Source organism: Zalophus californianus, chromosome 14 (assembly GCF_009762305.2).
Source record: "Zalophus californianus isolate mZalCal1 chromosome 14, mZalCal1.pri.v2, whole genome shotgun sequence".
Classification (NCBI taxonomy): domain Eukaryota; kingdom Metazoa; phylum Chordata; class Mammalia; order Carnivora; family Otariidae; genus Zalophus; species Zalophus californianus.
In genome coordinates, this window is record NC_045608.1 from 14,227,634 (window position 1) to 14,250,248 (window position 22,615).

The 22,615-nt window shown below is 49.1% G+C and overlaps 1 protein-coding gene across 3 annotated transcripts in view; it reads right to left on the bottom strand.

Moving 5' to 3' along the window:
• KSR2 (kinase suppressor of ras 2) overlaps window positions 1-22,615 on the bottom strand; it is a 411,509-nt gene that overhangs the window by 104,432 nt on the left and 284,462 nt on the right. For all 3 annotated transcript variants that reach the window (XM_027576790.2, XM_027576788.2, XM_027576789.2), the window contains exons 6-7: window positions 10,496-10,565; window positions 7,057-7,140 (exon numbers count right to left, since the gene is read on the bottom strand). In XM_027576790.2, the coding sequence (XP_027432591.2) occupies window positions 7,057-7,140; window positions 10,496-10,565 (154 nt within the window). The remainder of the gene's footprint in view (window positions 1-7,056; window positions 7,141-10,495; window positions 10,566-22,615) is intronic.

The following is a 22,615-nucleotide window of genomic DNA, read 5'->3' on the forward strand; positions in this document are numbered from 1 at the left end:
GGAGAACATCCAGGGCAAGAAAGGAACCAAGAAGTGCAGAAAATCCAAGTGAAAAAGATCCAATAACAGAGCAAAACTGGACAGAGGAGTGCATGGCTCATTTAAATGAAAGTTAACAAAGTAACAGCTTACAGAAAAAGAAGTAAGTGCAAGCGGGTCCAGCCAGGCTACTGAAGGCAGGAGGAAGGGTGTACAGAAAGGGCTTGCAAACACTGGAATAAAGTGGAAATCCTGTGCTGCTTAACTCAGTTTTCCAAGCTCTCTCTTTACCTTTCCAAGGAAATACTTATGGGTCTCACCCCTACCGAAGCGGACAGTGACCTAGATTGGAACATACGAAGTGTTTCTACTTGCAGAGATCTGCCCCGACCGACCTGGGTCACCTGGGACATGGGACTTCCAGTGCTAACCCCCAGAAAGTCCCAGGCAAACTGACATGTCTGATCACTCTGTTGAATATTTCAGTAATGGCATTCTAACGCTGACCCTCTAGAACTGGATAATGTCTACCTCAGTCCCACGGGTGGGCAGTGACTGATCCGTTATATAAACCAGCTGCTCTCCACCAAGGGCAACTTTGCTCCCCCTGGGAAGATCTGGCAATGTCTGGGGACATTTTTGGTTGTCACAACTGGGGATGGGGTGTGTGTGCGTGTGTGTGTTGGGGGTGCTCTGGCATCTGGTGGGGGGAGGCCAGCCATGCTGCTCAGCATCCTGCAATGCCCAGGACAGCCGCCCAGACAAAGAATTATTGGGACCCAAATTTCAACAGTGCCGAGGTTGAGAAATCTTGATATAAATGCTTGAACATGTCCCCCAAGAAGCGGGAGGGTTCAGAAAATCCCAAAAGACAAATGGGGAAGAAACGCTACAGAAAAAGAGAGAACGTGCTAAATTTTCTGGAACTTTGACCACGCGTCAACCCAGAGAGGTGATTTAGCAAGTAGGTTTCTCTTCCTACTTTGCATTAATAGAAAATCAGTTTCTACAACTAAATAAATGCTGAACGATTTATTGAAAGATTCTGATTTGAGGGAATCTCCAAGCCATAATGTGATCCGTGCACTCACATGTCTTATCACATCACACAAATGGTTCAGCCTCATTTTATCTCAGAGAGGTTTAGAAACTTCCCCAGAATCACACAGCTGGGAAGTGGCCGAGCCAGGACCCGAACTCAGCTCTCTCTGGCTCCCGGGTATGCACCCTGCTGTCATTTTATGGTAAAACAACCAAGTTGGGTTCCCTAGATGCAGATCCTGAGATGGATGTTCTCGTGAGCGATATATGGAGGGAGTTCTCCAAGAGAGACTGATTCCAGTGTAGGGGGAGCTGGATAGGAAATGGGGGAGAAGCTAAGCAAAGATGTGGTTTCAAGTGACTCTAGTCTCAGCCTGATCCCTCTGGGGCTCTAGACTGTGAACTGGACCACAGAGGGTGTGTGCCCTGAGGCAAGCAAGCTGGCTTCTGTAACACCTGCCCTAGCGAGTGCGTGGCTCTGAGCCAGTGGGGGAGGGGGAGGCTTCCTCCCAGGCACCTCGGGGTGAGGCGGCTGCAATCCCCCAAGAGCAAACCTCCACACAGGGAGTGCTGTTAGCAGCGGCGGCGGCGCCCATAGCCGCTGGTAAATGAGGTCACTGGGAATGTGAGCAGGACATCCAGACATATATGGATGGGGGAAAGTGGTGCTTTGTGGTCACTAGCTTCATCATCCTGTCTTCAAAGTAGAGGAGTGAGTACTCCTCCCAGGTCTTCGAGAAAAGTGAGTCTTAGCACCTGCAAGGCATTCTGACACCAAGCACCTCCTGTCTCAGGCTGTAAGAGCAGGTGACTCAGAGAACGTCAGAACCCCTGGCTTCTGCCTCCCACTTGACTGCCAGAAGGAAAGGCCACCCTGACACCAGCATTGTCCTCCCCAAGGCCTTGCCCTTGGAAACCGACACCCTCCAGCAAGATGACACCTCCAGTGTCCAGGGAATGGGGCTGGAGGGGGAGTGAGTGGTCCCTACTTCCCAGGCCCGGAACCACAGGGAGCAGTGCCCATGAGTCAGAGTGGCAGGGCCTGGTCCTGCAGCTGCAGGGCAGACTCGGCATTCTCGGGACCCCACGCCCTGCCCGGTACAAGCAACTGCGCAATATGCTCAAGTCCTTCTAAGTCCTGATCCAAGCTTTGCCCGCGCCGTGTCCTCACCCAGAACACCTTTCCCCCTGCTCCACTTGGCTAATTCCTGCTCCTCCCTCAGGACTTCAAAGGCTTCCAGGAGGGCCTCCCCTGATGTGCATCATGTATCCCCCCAGCCAGCCCGCTGTAGCCTGGGCACCTCCCCTGCAGTTAACAATTAACCTACCTGGTTCACCTCCCCCTTCTAGATCCATGTTCCTCACTTAACGCTTCAGTGCAAATCTGAATCCTCTGGGAGGCTTATTAAAAATGGAGGTTTCAAGGCCCTATCCCCAGCGTCTGGGCCTGGAAGTCTTGGGAGAGGCTCAATTTTAAGCAACTGTGTCTCCAGGTATGCTGACCCTAACCAGAACCATAGCACACTCTAAAAACAGAGTGGGGGGAGGGGGACTAAAACACACACAAGAGACAGACAATTCAAATGCTTCTCCACTAGCAGTTTTGGAAGATGTCCCCTCCTTTCCACACCCAGTCCCTGCAGTTAAAAAACAAAAAAACAAACCAAAAAAAAAAAAAAAAAAAAAAAAAAACCCTTGGTTCAAACTTGTTTCCTAGAGCACAAGCCATCCGAATTCACCACCGTGCACTTTCCTGCAAGAAATGCAGATGGGGTGGACAGGTTTCCTAGGACCCAGACCTCAGCTCTGCAGAAACCTGTGGAAAGACCCCGAAAAGGAGGAAAGATGCAGATAATGCATGACCGAGAGCTGGGAAACCCATCAGCATCTTCCTGCAGCTGAATCCACAGTCATCAGACAATACATGGATTGTGCTGACATCCGACCACTTAGAACGAAACTCCATTCCGCGCTCATGAACCTATTAGATGAAAAGTCCTCAATTTAGATAACTGCAAATTGCTTTCTGAGCATAATTTCCTATTAGTTCGCTAATCTCTCTATTCAGAACGCCAACAAGACAGCTGATGATAATTCCGGAGGAAGTGGCCATTAAGCCGAAGGAGGAGGAAAGGGGGTTAGACATTTGCAAGTATCCTGGCTTCCTGGGTGGGGGGGTACCCCAAAATTAATCCATAAAGTTAGTAACAGTATTAGCTTTAGTGTATGATGTTCTCATAATGCACCAGGTACTGGGCTGTGCATTTTACCTTATTTACCTCACTTAGGGTTTTTTTGTTTGTTTGTGTTCGTGGGTTTTTTTTTTTTAATAATCTAGTGAGGTAGATACTATTTTCCTCTTTCAACAGAAGAAGAAATGGGGCTCAGAAGTGGTCACACAGCGCTACAGTTAGTAGCAGAGTCAGGGTTCAAATGCAGGTGTGTGTGTCTGACCTACAATCCCGGGTTCCAATCATGCCTTATCTTTTTGGCTTATCACACAAATATTTACTGGATGAATGTACTGGAGAGATGATGATGAACAAGATTCAAGTTTACAGAATGAGGCCAAGAGATGAAGTAACACAAAAGTTTACAAAATAGCAAAAATGACCAGTCTATAAAAACCAAACCAAACCAAAACAAAACAAAACAAAAAACCCCAAACCAAAACAATAAAAGAAACCACCACCAACAACAAACAAACCAACAAAAACAACAAAAACCCAAAAACAAACCTCATATACTGAAATGTCAGGCTGGAAAACAAAGTTTGATTTTGTCAAACTACTACTTTTATGTAGAGCAGTGCTTCTCAAAATGTGGTCCCAGGACCAGCAGCATCAGCATCACCTGGGAACTCCAAATTCTAGGGCTCCACCCCAGACCTGCTGCATCAGAGACTCCGGGCCATGCCCAGGAATCTGTGTTTTAACAAACTCTCCAGGGGATTCTGATGCATACTCAGAGTTTGAGACTCCTGATCTAGACAAAGAAAATCCGCTCTAAAAGGAATTTGGGGATCACTCAGAGAAGTGCTTCTCAAACCTTTATGTGCACAAAAATCACCAGGACAATCTTAAAATGCAGATTCTGATACAGCAGTTCTGGGCAGGGTCTGAGAGTCTGCATTTCTAGCCAGCTCACAGGTGATGCTGATGCTGCTGGTCCAGGGACCACACGTGGAGTCGTATGGGTCCAATCCAATCCTTTTCACCCAGGGAGTTTCTGGCAATAACAGAACCAGCAATGCTCTAGGTTTCAAAAAAAGAAAAGTCATCGTCTTCAGGGCAGATTCAAACCTATGCCTCTGGGATGATTTAGAACAACAAGAAATGACCTGTGTCATGGCCCTTTCTCTCTTCACTGCTTTGTTCTCCTTCGCACTTAGCATCCTCTGAACAGAGAGATGATCTATTTCACTGGTTTGTTTACTGTCCCTCCCCTCCCCTAGCATGTAAGTTCCATGAAGGCAGGAGTCTTGTGTGTTTTAGTCACTGTGACTTCCCTTCTGTCTAGAACTGCGCCTGGCCCATAGTAGGTTCTCAATAAATAGCTGAGCAAATGAACAATTTTTTTTTTCTAAAAAGCTGCTTCCCGGTTCTTGGTGCCACTGCTCTGCAGCGTCATCCATCTGTCATGGCGCTTTATGCACGCACTTCAGTTCCACCGAAATTCATTTCTCTATAGGTGCATCTTCCCCAAGCTCTGTTGTGGCTACACAAGCACAAAATTGCTATAGTTACACAAGTGTCAAAAAACTGGAAGCATGCTGGACCTTCATAGCAACTATAGACTCTGCTTCCACTTCTGGAAGCTTCTCTAAGGGCTGAGCAAATTGGTGAGCTCAATAGTGCAATCCAACCATGGCCTGAATTCTGCTTCTTACACACCAGGAGCCATTTCTGCACAACGTGGAGTAAGGAAGGATGTTCTTTGACAGAACATGGTCACCTGGGGCGAGAACATTTCATTGGCTCCTTCCCACAGGCCTATGGAGGGGGCCAGCATCACACCCACTTTGCAGATTGGAAAACTGGGCCCCGAGATGACTGACAAGTCGTTGGCTCAAGCTCATACAGAGAATGCAGTGGAGCTGGGACTCACACTCAGTTCTGGCTGCTTCCAAAGCCTGTGCTTCTCCCCCAGGTCTCCATCCCTCCCCCAACCCCTGGCAGGGTCTGAGTCTTTGTTCATTACTTCTAGAGCAGAGAGCAAGAGCAAAGGCCGCCTCAGAGTTCTGCCTCTAGGGCTGAAAATTAAAACGGCTCAGGAAGTGTTCAGCCTCACTGACTCCTGGCTGCATCCCTGTCACCTAATTACCTGACTTCAAAGCCTCCGCTCGGCAGGTGTGAGGATGTGAGAGCTGCCTCTTCCCCTCAGAACATGGTGTGACTACACCTGGATGAGACAGGCCCCCAGAGCAGCTGGTGTGTGGGGAATATCAGACAGCTTTCACGTGGACCCAAGGGCTGGGCCTCGAGCCTCTCGGAGTCAGAAAGCCAGGGGTCACCATCCTGAGGGCTCACCTGAGAGCCAGGGTCTAGGGAAGACCAAGGTGGGGATGCAGGCCTCCAAACGGTAATGCTGGGTCATTTCTTCCCACCGCCCCTCATGCCTGGGAACTTATGGCCCCTTAGAGTTGGAACTCATTAATCCTCCCCAACTCCAGGAGGGACGGGAGCTCAGCCTTACCTCCATTACTCAGGTGAGACACCCAGGTGGGGGGAGGGGGGAGTGAGCGCTCGCCACCGCTGCTGTTCCCTCCCACCAAGGGGCAGGGATGCAGAGGGGCCGGAAGGAGCCCAAAGGGCAGTTGCCTGCCTGGGCTGGACAAGGAAAGAGGGATTCCTACATTCTTTTTAAGAATGGTTCCTATGAAGCAGACAGAGGTACTTCCATGTGTCACTCTGAGATACAGTTAAATGTTATTGACAATCTTATAGGAATCGGGCCAGAGAGGTATTTCACACACGTTTATGGAAGGAGCGAGGGAGGCCAGGCAGAAAGGCATTTGCGACCTCTGACAGAGGACAGAACTCTGAGCCTGGCGCCGTGCTATGTCCTTGAGTGCTGATTCATTGGATGCTAATCACCACATCAGCCAGGTATGATGATTATTCCTTTCATGCAGATTAAAAAAAAAAAAAACAATGAGGAACAGAAATGTGAGGCGACTTGCCCAAGGTCACACAGCTAGAATGGACCAGAGCCAGGATTTGAACCCATCTTAGTCTGACTCCAGAGTCCACACTGGACATCACATTTTTTCTCCTACTTCCCCGCCTTTTGCCGGCCATGAACTGGCATGGGTGCATGTGAGTGGGGGAGCTTTGTGCGGCCGAGCCTTTCTAACCAGAGCTGGAGACCAACATGATGCCACAGAGAGGAGAGGAGTTCGGGGTCAGGGCTGTGTGACCTCAGGCAGGGGGCTTATCCTAGCCGAGACTCAGCCTTCCCACCTGTAAAATGGGGAGAATCAGAATAACTCCCTCGGAGGAGAAAAAATAAAGGAAGAAAAGACTTCACAAATTCTAACTCAGGAATTGGCAAACCACACCTGAGGAGCCAAAGCCAGCCCACAGTGTATTTTTGTAAATAAGGTGTTAGTGGAATAAATAAATGTGTCACACCCACTTGTTGGCGTATTGTCTCTTCAGCCACGTGGCAGCGCTTGAGTAGTTATAACAGAGTCCTTGGGTCCGCAGAGCCTAAAGTATTTACTATCTGGTGAACTAGACAAAAAGTGTGCCAACCCCTAATCTTAGATGCTACGAATATGCAAATATCGCTGGGCCTCAGCAGACAGTGTTCTACATTTCCCACACCATCCATCGGCTCTGGTTCTTACTCCTAATTGCTCCCCTTGACCCCTTGCCCAGAGGGAGAGGTTCACTTAAGACAGGGTTCTGAAACATGGAGCAAGCGATCCTCCTGAGAACCAAGAAACCAAACTTCTGTAAGCTCTTTCAAAGCGCAGCATGGTTCTCGTGGACATCAGGCACCAGGAAAACATTTCTGGATGCAGCCACTTACTTGCAATTTTTACACTTGAGGCCAAAAAGCATTCCTTTCCCACAGACGGTGCACGTCTGAGACATCCAGTACTTGGTGGAAAACCTGTGGAAAAGAGACAGAAAACATTCAAGGGCAAGGTGGTGGTGACAGGGCTATCTCTAGAAGGATGAGCCACTTAAAGGGTAAGCACACAGGCCCTGGATTCTAGTCTTGCTTCTTCCAAAATGTGTGACTTCATCAAGTTGTTCAGACCACTGGAGCCTCAGTCTCCCTATCTGTAGGGTGGGGATGATAACCAGCCTCACAGGTTGCTGGCAGGACCCAACAGGCCATGCTCGTCAAGGGCCTCACACTGCCTGGCACGTAGTAAGGGCTCACTCAACTGGGTTGTGACTTTTATTATCACCTGGACATCCCTGACAGTCCTTCATTAATTTAGCAAGTCCTGCCTGGTGGCCGGCTATATGCCGAATTCAGTTCTGGGACAGAGCAATGCATGCGGCTAGAACTGTCCTCAGAGAACCACAAAGCAAGGCAGAGCCTCCCGTGAGTCCAGCAGACCCAGCCCCCACTCACTGCCCATCACATCATCTGGGGAGCTTTGATGGGGGCCTCCTCCTCCCCTCAGAAGAGCTGAGGCCTCAAACTTGAGAAGCAGAGTCCCCAAAGTGAAAGCCCTTGCAGACGGTGAGCTCATCTTCCTCCCCCATTACCACCACTTGCTGCAAACGCAAGGCAGTTTGGACAGCTCGGATAGCTAGGAAGCAGGAACCAGCAGGAACAGAGGTGCATTACATTAACTTCTCCGGGGCTTCCGCTGCTGCTGGGGTGCTTTCTTCCCCCAAGAGATACCAGGTGGCAGTGGGGCTGGCCCCAGAAAAGTATTGAAGGTTGCCGGGTCAGAGTTAATTTTCATTTTCAATTTTTGCCACCTTCCGCAAGAGTTGTATCTAATCTCCGCTGCCTCCGAGTGTCAAAATGAAAATCAGAAGTGATTATGTAACTTGGTGCTTGAGAATTTTGAGGGCAAGGTTGCATCTCTCTGCTGTACCAACACGTTTGATTTGAGTCAGTCACCCTCCAAGTGGGACCAGCCGCAGCCCAAAGCCTGCATATTGAAGCAAATAGCAATATTCGGAACAGAGACTCTTGTGACTAAGGAAACTCCCTCTCCAGTTCTGGACTAGGAGGGTGGTTCAGTCTTTTTCTGCCCCTTCACGGGGCCAGCAAGTTTGGCAGGGCCTACTTTGTGCCATTTGGCAGCTCTTGGGAATGAAGAGAGTAAGCTCGTGGTTCCCCATCCCCCCTCCAGCCAGCAGTGTGGGGACGGAGGGCAGGCAGCATGTGCCTTGTAGCCTAGAGTTCTCTTTCCTTTCCAGTCCTCTCCCATCTCTGGGATCAGCTCTCTCTCCTCCTGAGCTCTGGCTGAGGTGACTCTGAGGACCGTGGATGGAATGGGATTTTAATTTCGTTTCTTCGTCAAGGCTAGGGTGAGTCTAGGTCTCCTCCGCCTGGCATGGAGCCCGGGGAGAAACGTAGGGTGAGACAAAAGAGTAACAGGGCATCCCAAGTCCCGGCTCCTCTAGGAAGACATTTCTGATGCCCAAGATCACCATCCTTCCTCTGGGAATCAGTATTTGAATATGAGGTACCACCAGATCTAACACTAGGTTGCTAAAGCCCGGGATGAGGCTGAGCCAGAAGGCAACGTTGAACTAGGGGCAGGGTCAATCCAGGGGTGAAGCCGGCCAGGGGTGTGGCCAATACAGGACAGAGCTAAGCAGGGGTGTAGCCAACACGGTGGAGCTGAGTCAGATATGGGGTCAATCCAGAGGTGGAGCTGAGTCAGGAGTACGGCGAATCCAGGGGCGGAGCTGAGCCAGAGGCGGGACCAATTCAGGGGTGGAGCTGAGCTAGGGGTGTGGCCAACCCAGGGGAGGACTTGAGCCAGGGGTGTGGCCAATTCGGAGGTGGAGCTGCCCCAGGGGTAGGGCCAATCCTGGGGTGCAGCTGAGTCGGGGCGGGACCAATCCAGGGGTGGAGCTGAACCGGGGGTGTGGCCAACCCAGAGGTGGGACCAATCCAGGGGTGGAGCTGAGCCAGGGGTGTGGCCAATCCAGAGGCGGGACCAATTGAGGGGTGGAACTGAGCCCGGGGGCCAGTGGGAAAGCAAACAGGAAAGGCCCTTCTTTTTGATGCTTTTCTCCCCGCATCTCCCTGCCTGACCATTGTCGCGTCTATCACGTATTTCTCACTGCTTCCTCCACCGTTTCCTCATTTGAGTCTTAACAACTATCATGTCAAGGTTTCTTTCAAAAACTGTTGACAAGGTGCCATTCCAGGAGAGTGTGCTCATTCCCGCCTGGGGCGGGGGGGGGGGGCGCCCCGCCCCCATGGCGATGTGTCTACCCCTGATGCGGCCCCCTGTTGTAGCCCCGCTCCCACGTACTGTCGCGGTCTGTAAGCCGTCTAACCCTCCAGCGGACGGCGAGCTCCCCAAGGGCACAGGCCCTAGGTCTTGGCACGGAGCTGCTACCCAAGCACAGAAATGCTCTACAAATACTAGCGCAAAGAATCCGTGAATGAGTGAACAGGTCCCTCAGCTAGCTCCCAGAGGCCTCGGGACAAAGAAGACTCCGAGCAGCAGTGTCCAAAGAACACAGAGTGTGGAGGTCAATTAGCTTGTAGGCCCATCACTTAATCGTGCAGCACCTCAGTTTCCCTATCTGTCAAAGGGACATGACCACACTTGTGCTACTTACCCCACTGAGCTTGTGAGGAGACTGTGAAGATAATGACATAAAATGTAGAAAGTTAAATCCGGAGAGTTAAAGAACTTCTTATAAGGGATGTTTAGTAGGTCCAAGTCTCCTTCCCAAAAGGACAGGTGTACCTCCGGGGGAGCTTAGTTCCATGGACCCAACAGGGCTGGAGCTCTGGACTGACCTACACCTCAATGGACAGTGAGTATCTCTGAGTTCAGTATGCAATCCCGTCTTCTGGGTGGAGAGAGCCAAAAATTAGGATGTAAGGCTTTTGTCTTAATGATACCGTTTACTGAGTGATTATTATGCGCCCTTTGATTGGCACTTGACACATATTATCTCATTTGATCCTCATGACACACCTATGGGTAGGCAGAATTATCTGATGAGAAAACTGAGCCTCAGAGAGGTTAAGTAACTTCTCAAGGTTGCAAAGCTTTACTAGCTGGGATTGGAACACAGGAAAGTCGGACTCCAAAGCCCTGGCTTTTAACCATTATATGCTGATTTTACAAGGGCCAAGGTTAATAAGATGCCACGATGAGGGTTCACTTGGCAGAGGAGAGAGGGGCCTGGTGATACAGGAGCCGGAGCAAAATATCTGCCCAGCCTTTCCCCACTCTGGCGGCCAGAGATCCCAACCTTCACTGTGCTGGGAGGCGGGCACCGATGCCCACGGGAATCCAGCCTACCTGTGCTTGATGGAGTTGCCGAGGTCTCTGCGAGGGATCTGCGGGGACCAGCGCGGCACGGACAGTGTGTCTGCAGGGAGAGAAGAGAGGAGGAGAAGAGCCAGTTACACAGAGAGTCAGAGGATGGGACTGGCTCCAGCTGAGCCCTGGAAGGAAGAGGGAGGCTTGCCGGCTTCAGTGACCACCACCAGCACTCGCTAAACCGAAGCCAAACGGAACACCAGTTTAACACGTGTTACTTTGACTGAAGCAAGGTCCCCTGGGCAGGGCAGCCAGGGAGTGCCTTGAAAGAAGCCAGCTGTGGCAAGAATAAAAATGAGCACTGCTTCCATTTATGGAGTGCTTAGTGTGTGCCAGGCATGTAGCAAGTGACTCACATGCTTTAGCTTGTTACATGCTCAAAACGACCCCAAAGAAAGGGGTTGTTAGCATCCCCACCCTACAGACAACACAATTGAGGCTTGGAGCAAGGAAGTCATTGGTACAAGGTCATACACCTTGGAGGCTGCACAGCAGCTGTGAATCCAGATTTGAGAGACTCTAGAGCACATGCCCTTGTGTGCAAAGTTCTAACATGGTAGATTCCAATGTGAGGCACGCATGTACCACTTTCCCAGTTTTGTCATGTCCCATACGGCCCATAAAGTTATTTACTTACTCTATTAAGTTAACTCTTTTTGTTTGTTTAAATACACTTATTTTAAAAGCACACTCTATATTGAAAACTAATATCACTTTCTGTATATTGCCAGTAATTATTTAAAATATGTCCAACCATGTACCATCTAAACTCATGTAAAAATAAGTGGACGGAGGGCCGCCTGGGTGGCTCAGTCAGTTAAGGGTCCGAGTCTTGATTTCAGCTCAGGTCATGATCTCAGGGTTGTGAGATCGAGCCCCATGTCAGGCTCCGTGCTGGGCGTGGAGCCTGCTTAAGATTCTCTCTCCCTCTCCTTCCACCCCTCCCCCCATTTCTCTCTAAATAAATAAATAAATAAATAAATAAATAAATAAATAAATGGATGGATGGATGGATGGATGGATGGATTGAGGAGCGAATGGAAGAGTGAGTGGATGGATGGATAGATGGATGGGTAAATGGATTGGTAAGTGAGTGGATGGAAGGATGGATGGATGAATGTTTGGATAGGTGGGTGGATGGTCAGATGAGTGGGTAGATGGACAGATGGGTAGGTGGGTGGTTGGATGAATGGATGGATGGATGGATACATGGATTGATAGGTGGATGGGTGGATGGGTGGATGAATATTTGGATAGTTGGGTGGACAAGTGGTTGGATAAGTTGGATGGAAAGATAAATGAGTAGGTAGATGGATAGGTGGGTAGGTAGGTGGTTGGAATGGTAGATGGGCAGATGGATGGATGGATTGATGAATGGAGGGGGGTGGATGAATTGGTAGGTGGGTAGATGTATGTACGGATGGATAGATAGATGAATAGACAGATAGATGGATGGATGAATGGGAATGAGGAAGAAACAATAAATCACACAGACTTCAGACTGGGTGCCTGTCCCCATCTGATCTTTCCTTTAATGCCTTAAGCTAAATCCCAGGGACGTCTGCTATCACTCCACCTCTGTCTGAGTTCTGGGACTTCTCCCGCAGATGCTGAGCACCAGCTCCCACCTTCACTCCACCACCTCGAGGGCCCCAAGGAGGTGTGAAACAACAGCAGAAATGAAGCCACGCTGCATGTGAGATCTCCACCAGCGAGGGAGACAGGAAGCCAGTGGCTGACCCACACACCAGCTCTCCTTTCTCAGGCCAGATAGATGGAGGCAGCTCCCTGTTTTCAGAACTACAAACACACAGCTACCCCATTTTTCACAGCCATTGTTCTGGAGTGGTGTGTTCACTGGGAGCTGGGCATGTCTGAACCGATCAGGGAACATTTAAACCCCAACCATTCTCCTCTCTTCTGTCTAATGACACGGTTAACAGCCATCTGAAAGCTGTTTCCAGACACCCCAATTCTGCCCTTGTAAAGGTGGGACCCTTTCTGGGAGAGCTAGTGATTTTCCAGGCCCAAAGGGCAGAGAAAAGCCACGCGAGAAACAGCATGATATATCAATCAGCATCATAGCTGGTGGAATTTCCTCCAGTTTAACTAAAAGCTAAATGTCACCCAATCCAAGCCATTTTGCCACTTGTTTCAGTTTCCAAGGGAAACAAAAAAGACAGAAAAAACGATTTTAAAAAAGAGCGAAAGAGAGCATTCTTTCCCTTCCCAGCTCCTTTGGGGACTTAAGTCTGATTTAGGAAGACGGATGCTACTTGCGAACTCCTTAAAATGCTTTCTCCAGAGCCAGGGCAGGTGCAGATGGGACAGCTGGGCTGGAGAGAAAGCGTTAGTTAGCTCAGATACACAGCCTCCTCGTGGGGAATCTACAAAACTAGGAGTGCCAAATGGGCTTTATCTCATGGGACATTCGTAGTGGCTGTCTAGAAAAGCGTGTTGAGAAAAAGCCCAATAGGAAGGAACACCAAGACTGATCAGCAATGCCCTCCATGAGAGAAGAATAAGGTAGAACCAACAGGTCTGTGTATAAGTGCCCCTCCTACAAGGACCGGGACCCCAGCCTCATCTTTGCATCACCAAGAGCAAAGTAAGTACTTCCTATATGTGTGCTGAGTCCAAGCATGTTATGATGGAAGCATTAAGTTAATTGATCGCTCACTTTGTGTTAGGCATTAGGCTGTGCAGTGCAGACCTGGAAATTATGTCTCTGTGCAGTCAGTGTTCTCATTATTCCCTACAAGACACAGGGGCTCAGAGAAATGCAGTAATATGCTAGAGGTCACACAGCTAGGCACCAGCAGAACCTCATGGAGTAATTCTGCCATTGCTCATAAGTCCTGCAAAAGCCCTTTCACCAGTATTCTCAACCAAGGTGACTTTTGCCTCCCAGGGGACATTGGGCAATATCTGGAGATAATTCTGGTTGTCACAGTGGGGTTGGGAGGTGTTATCGGCACTGGGTGGGGAGAGGCCAAGGATTCGGCTCAACATCCTACTACGTGCAGGCCAGCCCCAACATCAAAGAATTAACCAGCCCCAAATGTCGAAAGTGCCAAGGCTGAGAAGCCCTGATCTAGATATCTTCTACTTCCCTAGCCACCTCGAATCCCCCCCACCAACCCCAAGAAACCAAGATGGTACTTGCGAGGCTCAAGTCAGCAGAGAACAAATCCTCTTTTATTATGAGCACATCTCACTTTTAGATTCATATCCCAGTTATGCTGTTATTCTCAATTACAGCACCTTCTCAAGAAGTAGAAGTCATTAAGTTTAGTCATTTGGTTTCATTTCCCGATATCTGGTTGAAGGGGTGAAGTCTGTCAATTACATAGCGATTACAACGTCATTAGTCTCAAGCAATAATAACCAGCACATGGCTTCGAATGTGGGTGTGCAGATCTGAACTTGGAGATCCTCTCTTTACTTTCTTCGAGTGGATTTCATTAAACTTGCCAACTCGAGCCTAAAAGCAAAGGAAAACTGTTTAAAGAGAAGGGGGGGGTGGTGGAAATCTATGAAAATCCAGGCCTTATCATAAAAGAGAAGGCAAACAGCATTTACAGCAATTAAACTGATACAGAAACTTCTGTTTAACAATCAAAGCGCCTATTAAGATGTCTCCATAGCTGAACAAAAGCTTCTTTTCTACTCTAATTTTCTGATAACAAGTCATGCAGACACGGAGACAGAATTGTGCATGTCCCTGGTGCCTTCAGTCCCAGGGGTAGAATAATAGAAATCTCTTCTCAGATGTTTTCATTTCCAGTGCACAGAAAGGGGGTGTTGGAGGTAAGGAGGATTCTTCTCCCCTCCCGTAGGTCCCTGTCTATGCCCTCTCAGCCGTTCCTCCATACAGAAAGGGGATAAACCAGGAGCCTCGTCTTCAAAACCCCTCGGGAGCCAGAGGGACAGACAGAAGCCCTGACACAAGGAACTGGCATTAATAAAGCTTTTGCATTATGTACAGCTTTGAAAGGAGAAGCTCGGGCTCTGACCTGGCGGGCAGGAACTCAGGCCAACAGAAGAGTCAGGTGTGCAGAAAATATTTAAAAACATTTAACACAGAGACACCAGGTAAAAACAGGGGACGATAAAGCAAAGGAAGAGGAGGAGAAAAAATAAGAGAAAAAAGATGCTGAAGATGAAGACAAAGAAGAAATGAGAAAAATAATAATAGATATGCTTTTTGTTGAGCACTATGGTGTGCCAAGCACTATTACCAAATAAACCCTTTCTGTACGTTACCTCATGTAATCCACCCACTGCAGCCTACGATGCATGGAACACAGCAGCTGTTAGGATTAGCCCCATCTCACCAACAAGTAAATCAGGAAGTTACACCATTTCCCCAAGGTCACACAGCAAATAAAGGCCAGGACTGGGGTTTTTAATTCAGGTCACAGAGCTTGGGTTCGATAAATAATGGCCACTTTCATCCCCATTTCACAGACGGGAACACTGGTAGGCAAGAGGGAGGCAGGAGGGTCTGAGTTAGTGGAGAAGTGACAGTTGCTGACTATGAGGATGGAAAGGGCCAACAGCCAAGGAAGCTAGAAAAGGCAAGAGAAAGGATTCTCCCCTGGAGCTTCCAGAAGGTACCAGCTATGCCGACACACCTGGACTTCAGCCCTGTGAGACTAATTTTGGACGTCTAATCCCCCAAACTGTAAGGCAATAAATTGGTGTTGTTTGAAGCCACCGGGTTTGTGGTAATTTGTTAGGGCAGGGGTAAGAAACCAACACGACACCTTTGTTGAGCTGGGTACGGTTTTAGGAGCTAGGTGTATGGTGAACAGGATAATTACATTTTCTGAGCCTGACGTCAGATAGTGAGTAAACAAATAACCCAACGTAAGTTCAGACAGTGATACGTTTCATAAGGGAAATGAAACACCGGGGCGCCTGGGTGGCTCAGTCATTAAGCGTCTGCCTTCAGCTCAGGTCATCTTCCCACAGTCCTGGGATCAAGCCCCACATCGGGCTCCCTGCTCCACGGGAAGCCTGCTTCTCCCTCTCCCACTCCCCCTGCTTGTGTTCCTTTTCTCGCTATGCCTCTCTCTGTCAAATAAATAAAATCTGTAAAAAAAAAAAAAAGAAAGAAAGAAAGAAAACACAGACTTTGGGATTTGTTTTAAGGCGATGGGAACTCCCGAGTATATTAGAACAGAGTCTGGATGCTGGGGGTGGGGGTGGGGTGGGGTGGGGGTCGGGGTGGGGGGGTGGTCTCACTCATTGAAGAGCTCCCTCTGGTGGCCAAGCGGAGAACAGCCCGCCAGGCTGGGACAAAAATAGGAGCGCTCGCCACCCCCCCCACCTTCGCCCACCCTCCTCCCCTTTCCTCCAACTCCCCACCCACAGTGGGGTCCAAATCATCAGCCCTGACCCTTACAAGGCCAATCTTTTCCTAGCCCAGGGCTTTCCCACTTGAGCTGTCATGATCTCAGTTGCAGAACTCCAATAAAAAAATCCACACCCCAGAGTAGTAAGTCCAGGGCCTGGCATGGGAGCAATGCCTGGTCTTATTTATCGGTATGAATCCCAAGCGGGGATAGGCCTCTTGGAGCCATTTCTTCACTTAATCCAAACAATCCTATGAGGTTGTATTCCTAGTTTAGAAGTAAGGAAAATGAAAACGTTAATTGTTCAAAGTCCCACAGCGAGTATTTGGTGTACTTTGGGATTGAACTCAGTTTTCTTGCATCCCTACACCACACTATCTTCCGATAGCGTCTCCTTCTGAGGCAAGTGTGAGAATTATTGCTTAAGTGATTCAGTCCTGGAGCTAAAAAGGACCGCAAGAAGCTCTCTGTTGCAGCCTCTGGGCCTCTCAACCCTCTCGGATAGAAGCTACACTAGTCTTAAAGGTTTCCATGGAGATAAAGACCTCTGAGCACAGAAAACTATTAATAATCACAGCTAACATTAGTTGAGCACCTACTGCATGGCAGGACTCAGATTAAGTGCTTTAGATGTATTATTTCATTTAACCTTCAGAACTCCATCTTCACTGGGAGGCTGGGGCTTGAGCGAGGGCAGTCAAACCCCGAGAGCTCATCCTCAGAAACACCACAAATAACATGGAAGTTCCAAGCTGCCCTTAAGCTTCCTCTGGCTCAGGGGCATGACAGCCTGAGTTCTTAACAACAGTGCTGCATTCAGATCAAGTAGCAAATTCTTTGGACTCAAAGGTACCAGAAACTAATAAAACTTAGACCATGAAACTTTTCTTATGGGGTCACAGGCCAGTCGCCAGCTAAAATCCCCCCGGATTTATCCAAGGGACCAACCAATCCTTGGCTAAAGCTGCTCACGATATTCTTCACATAGCAGGGAATAACTCTATTTGCTTTAATATCCAATTCAAATAGATCAGATCTAAAAGTTTTTTAATTATGTGCCGTCTCTAAAGGTTATAGTTCCATGGTGCTTCGAAGCCAGATTGGGTTTCTTTGTGTATTTGAATATCATTCTCTCCCCAAGACAACTACAAGATCAAAATTTCATTATTTAGGGCCCTTGATGGCTATGGCATACAGGGAGCCACCTGGCGCTGGTCAGTGTCTACATAAGACTGCCCAGAGGCCACATCATGGGGGAGGAAACAGGTGGGGGGGGACTGACACTGGTTAGAGATGTGAGGGGTGAGCAAGGACAGTGCTGTTTGCTCCTGATGGAAGAGACCTTTCAGAGGAGAGTCAGGGATTCCCATGGCACTGAGTCAAAACAAAGAGCATGGCGAAGCTATCTAGGAATAGGAGGACTGCAGGAATGGAGGTATCAAGGCCACACCAATCCACGTGTGTATGGCGTTTTTTTTTCCTTAAGATTTTATTTATTTATTTGACAGAGAGAGAGAGACAGCAAGAGAGGGAACACAAGCAGGGGGAGTGGGAGAGGGGGAAGCAGGCTTCCCGCTGAGCAGGGTGCCCGATGCGGGGCTCAATCCCAGGACCCTGGGATCATGACCTGAGCCACCCAGGAGCCCCGTGTACGGCATTTAAACTAGTGACAAGGCGCCTGAACGCGGACCTCCTTTGGAGACAGAGAAGCCTACTTTATTTCTGAACAGGAAGGGTTTCCTGGTCATCAACTGCCCACTGGAGTGTGGGAGACAATGTGGGACTCCGCGGTGAGCAGACCCTGCGTTCAGAGTCAGCTCTACCGCTTTCTCGCTAGGAGGCTTGGGGCACTTTTATCTTTGAGTCTCCTTTTGTCTCCTGGGAAAAGGGAGTCAGATCTCCCTCACAGATGGGGATGAGCAGGAGTAATGTAGTTGGACAAGGGCTCAGCCGAGTGGTTACTATTGCCTCTAGGATGCACACACCACTTAGACCAGGACAAAGCTCTCCACGGATGAAGGCTGAATGCCCGGCTTGGCGCACGATGACCCCCAGGCCCAATCCAGCCCATCACCTGCTTTTGTAGGTAAAGGTCGATCAGTGCTCTGTTGCACCCACTCATTTGCATATCCTCCGTGACTGCTTCCGCAGTAGGAAGGCAGAGTTAAGTCACTGTGACAGAGAGGGTATGGCCCGCAAAGCCGAAAATAACGATCACCTGGCCCTTTATAGGAAAAGTGTGCCAACCCCTAATTTAGGGCTGTGTAACTCATTTCCTTGGCTGATGAGCAGAGAGATTTCCCCCCTTTTCCCCACCAGTTTTATTGAGGAGTACCTGACAAATAAAACTGTAAGATATTTAAAGTATACCATGTGATTATTCGGTATACGTATCCGATGTGAAAGATTTTTTTCTCTGAAGCCAGAAGACCTGGACTTCTGCCACTTACCAGGCATGAATCCTTGGACAAATGCCCTGCCCTCTCCAAGCCAAAATGTGCATGACCGCTTGGGGGCGTCCCTCTGCTCACCTCACCCTAGCACCCTCTGGGCTGTGTCATTTTAATGCCCATTTTACAGAAGAGAGGAGCGAGGCACAGAAGCACCAGTAAGCAGTCCAGCTAAGATTCTAACTCACCAGTCTCACGCAAGCCTGTGCTCTTCCTAGCCCTCCCTGTCTTCTGGTAGAACAATCCATTAGGAGGCAAGGTCTCTGATTACCTGCCACTGCTGAAATCCATGTCAGCTTGTGAAAGCAGAGGGGAAAGAAAATTAAGTCTCTCCTCTCGCCACTTCTGACTGGGCTAATTAACATGATTATCCAGTTGTCACTTTATTAAGGCAGAGAGAAGACCTCGAGGATGTGTAAGTTACAGTTGGAGGGGTGGTACTGCTGGTCATGGCCAAGGGGGAGAGACTGAGAGAGTGGCTTCTGGAGAGTATCTCCAGGTAGAAGACTACCTCAGTAGGACAGATAAGCAGTCAGGGCACTGAGCAAAAGCAAATGGTAGCACAGCAGACAGAGGACTCATACGTGGGGCCGAGAGGCAGGAAAGTGCAGACACAGGGTAGGAGCAGAAGACAGGACAGGGAGTCCCAATCAAAGCTCTCCACACCCATTCTTCCTGGCCCCAGGTTACAAATTTTTTCTTAAATTACTGAAGCCAAACTGGAAGCACCTTCAAGATCTAGTGGGCAAACTAAAATCATTCTCTCTCTTTAAAAAGGCCATCGCCACCTTGGGCCGGAGTCCTGGCAGATCCCTGCCGAGTTGGGACCCCCTGGATTGCCCACTAATCAGCGTGTGGATGGTGATGCCATCACTTTGTCTCCCGGAGAGGGACGTGAATCCTGGAGTCATCACCTGTGATTTATTTCAGGCCCCTCAGTGGCCTCAATTAAATTTCACTGCTGGTAAAGAAAGAGAGGATGGCTGAGGCATTTAATTACATTTTATAATGTGCTCACTGCTGAATTTATTAAAGTGTATCAAGGATTTTTAACCTCGTAACCAAACAATGGGAGACCCGGGTGCCACGCGAGTAATTATCTTCCTTGTGGGGATGATGGATGGAGAATCCAAGATGTTAACAGTAGGGTGGGGATGCGTGCGGGGAAAAGTGGGGGCTCGTGGGGGGGGCAGGACAGGGAAAGTGGGGCAATGGGTCTCTAATTCCATGAGCCACTACCCCACGGATTGGAGCAGGGCGGTGGCACTAATGATCAATCTTCCCTCGATCCTAAAAATAAGACGTATCAGGAAACCTGTCTTTCTTCTTCTCGTATCCCTACCCCAAACCCTCCCCTCGAATTTCCTCTTGATATAATTTTTCTGCGGTGGTGTAGAAAGAGGAGGAGGGGATCATCTTGAAATGTCAAAAGTGGCTTATATAAGAAGATAATAAAATTAAAACACAAAATGGGAATAAAATCTTATCTAGAAATCCAGAAGAATCTCATTAGGATAATGGACCCACCTTGGTTTATTTGGGAAATAAATTATCAATAAGGAAATATGTGCTGTGGAGTTTGGTATATGTGTGTTGGGTGGGGGGAGCTGTGGGTTCCTTAAATATGATCCCGAGAGTGGGCTTGGTGTATCCATAATCGTTGTCTCGAGGACCTTTGTTATAGGTCATATCTACCACTCAAGTGACGGACAAAGTTCAGATGGGGAGGAAGAATATGCTGATCCTGGCCAAAGAAGACAAAAATGCCCCATGCTTCTGGAAGGCAGAGAGGTAAGGGCCAATGTGGGCTCCAAACTGCTCATGGCCCCATTGCTGTCTCCAGCCCCCACTCAGCCCTCCCTAAGTCCCATTCACACCATGGATCTGCTATTTTCCACCTCCCACCTTCAAAGATGCTGTTCTCTCTTTCTAGAACATGCTTCAGTAGCCCCTCCCCAATGCCCTTAGCCTGACTCATGCAACTCCTCTTCCAAGATCCAGCTCAAGCGTGGCTCCTCCAGGAAGCCCTCCCTGAATGCACAGGGAGGGGGGCAATTCCCCTGCCATGACCCTCTCGTAGCATCCTGTGTTTACCCCTCCAGGTCAGTTGCCTCATCACATGGAGAGCCTCTGCTTAGGAATCTGTTCTCCCCACCACCCTTGACCATGAGTTCCTGGAGAGTAGGAGCAGCTAATGATTCATCTTTATGCGTCCAGTGTCCCATGCAGAGTTTGGCTTAGAGCGGAGAGGTGAACGTTTTCCTTGCTAACTCCAGCAAAAATAAGCCAGCAACCCAACCCTCTGAATGAAGGCTTCACTTCTTCACACCCTGCAGGGCCTGGGCCAGTCAGGGGTCCTGGGAAGCAAGGAAACCTACTCTGCCCCAGCCTTCAAGCTCTGACCAAGGGCTGGGACCTCAACTGGGGCAGCAGACCAAACAGAGCCCATTTGCCCCAAAAATGGAGCCCAGCACTTCCTCTCCCAAATATTTCCCCACTTGCCCAGGGTTTCCTCAGCTCCCCCAACGTTGGGACCCCTGGACCATTTTCAGCTCCTCCTGACTCCAGCCGATAATGGGAATCACTGACACAGTCCCCCCTGAGGGCAGACTTGCCATGTATGTCAATTTGTACATTCAGTCCTCTTAGGCACCCTTCAGAGAGGTCTAGTATTGATCCCATTTTACAGAGGAAGAAACTGAGGCTCTAAGAGCCTCAAACAGTAAAGCAGAGTGATCAAAAGAATGGGGTTTGGAGTTAGGGACCAGGGTTATTGTCCCACTTCCACCCCTAACTGTTTCTCTGAGCTGCAGTGTTAGTAAAACTGGTAAGGACTAATGTAGACCGGGCATTGCCCAAGTCACTTCCCAACACTGTCAGCATGATTCCAGAATCATCTGATGCCTGCGCTCCTACGCCACACTGTGGTTTAATGCAGGGGACAGCAAACCCTGTCCCCTGGGCCATGCATCTGGCCCCTCAGCCTGTTTTGTAAATAAAGCTTTATTGGCACACAGACATGCCCAGTATCTACGGCTGCCCCTGCACTGTAAGGGCAGAGTTGAGAAGCCATGACAGAGACATAGGGCCTGCAAAGCCTAAAATATTTACTACCTGGCTCTGCTGTGAAGTTTGCTGACCTTTGATTTAACTGTGCTGCGGTATGGCCTGGCTTTGAAAATTTTATTTATTTATTTTTAAAGATTTTATTTATTTATTGGACAGAGAGAGACACAGCGAGAGAGGGAACACAAGCAGGGGGAGTGGGAGAGGGAGAAGCAGGCTTCCCGCGGAGCAGGGAGTCTGATGTGGGGCTCGATCCCGGGACCCTGGAATCATGACCTGAGCCAAAGGCAGACACTTAACCGACTGAGCCACCCAGGTGCCCCTGGCTTTGAAAATTTTTAAAAAAGGTCTCTAGGTAATACCAATGAGCAGTCACGTTTGGGGACTACGTGGCTTAAGTGTTTGACATGTGTTCGCTCACTGACTGTAATAACCATGTCTCTTTCATTCCCTCCTGCATCCTCAGCAGCTAGCACAATGATGGGCAGAGTGGCACTTCCACAGATATTTACTGAATGAATGAATGAATGAATGAATGAGCGAATGACCAGCCTGCCCTGTGAGTTAAATACAATGATCTCATTTTGCAAATGGGGCAATTGAGGCTGGGGCTCAGCTAAGGAAAATGTTCTCCTGGGATTTGAATCTAGATCTCCTTAACTGGGGAGCCCCATTTGTGAGCACTGTGGTCTCTCTTCAGATAATGAGGAAGAGAGCCCATTAGCAAAGTTGGTAAGAGGGTCTTCTTGTGCACCCTTCCTGGGAGAGGAGCCCTGAGGAGGGGCAACCTGGAGACCCAGAGAACAACGCAGAGCCACCGTGGACCTCGTAGATACAGGACCTGTCTCCTTGACCTGAAGGAAAATGCTAATTGGAAGAGGCTGGCTTACTGTGCCAAGCTCAGGCTTAAATGAGGACAAAACAAGAGTTGACAGACAGAGGCCCCACGCTGCCATCACCACAAACGTCTCTGTGAACGGAGAAAAACAGCCAGCCCTGTGCTCCATCAATTTCAATTGTAAATGGTCTCAAGTTGAAATAAACCAACAGAAACAGCAGTATCAGTGACAGGCGTGGGGCGGGGAGCGGTGGGGGACACGCAGACCACAGGCTGGAATCTACAAGTTGGACTTGACATCTGGACCCAGAGACGGATGACAGGACACGTCTGTGGACTGCAATGCAGGCAACCCAGAGGCCCAAGCCTCCTCTTTTGCCTAAGA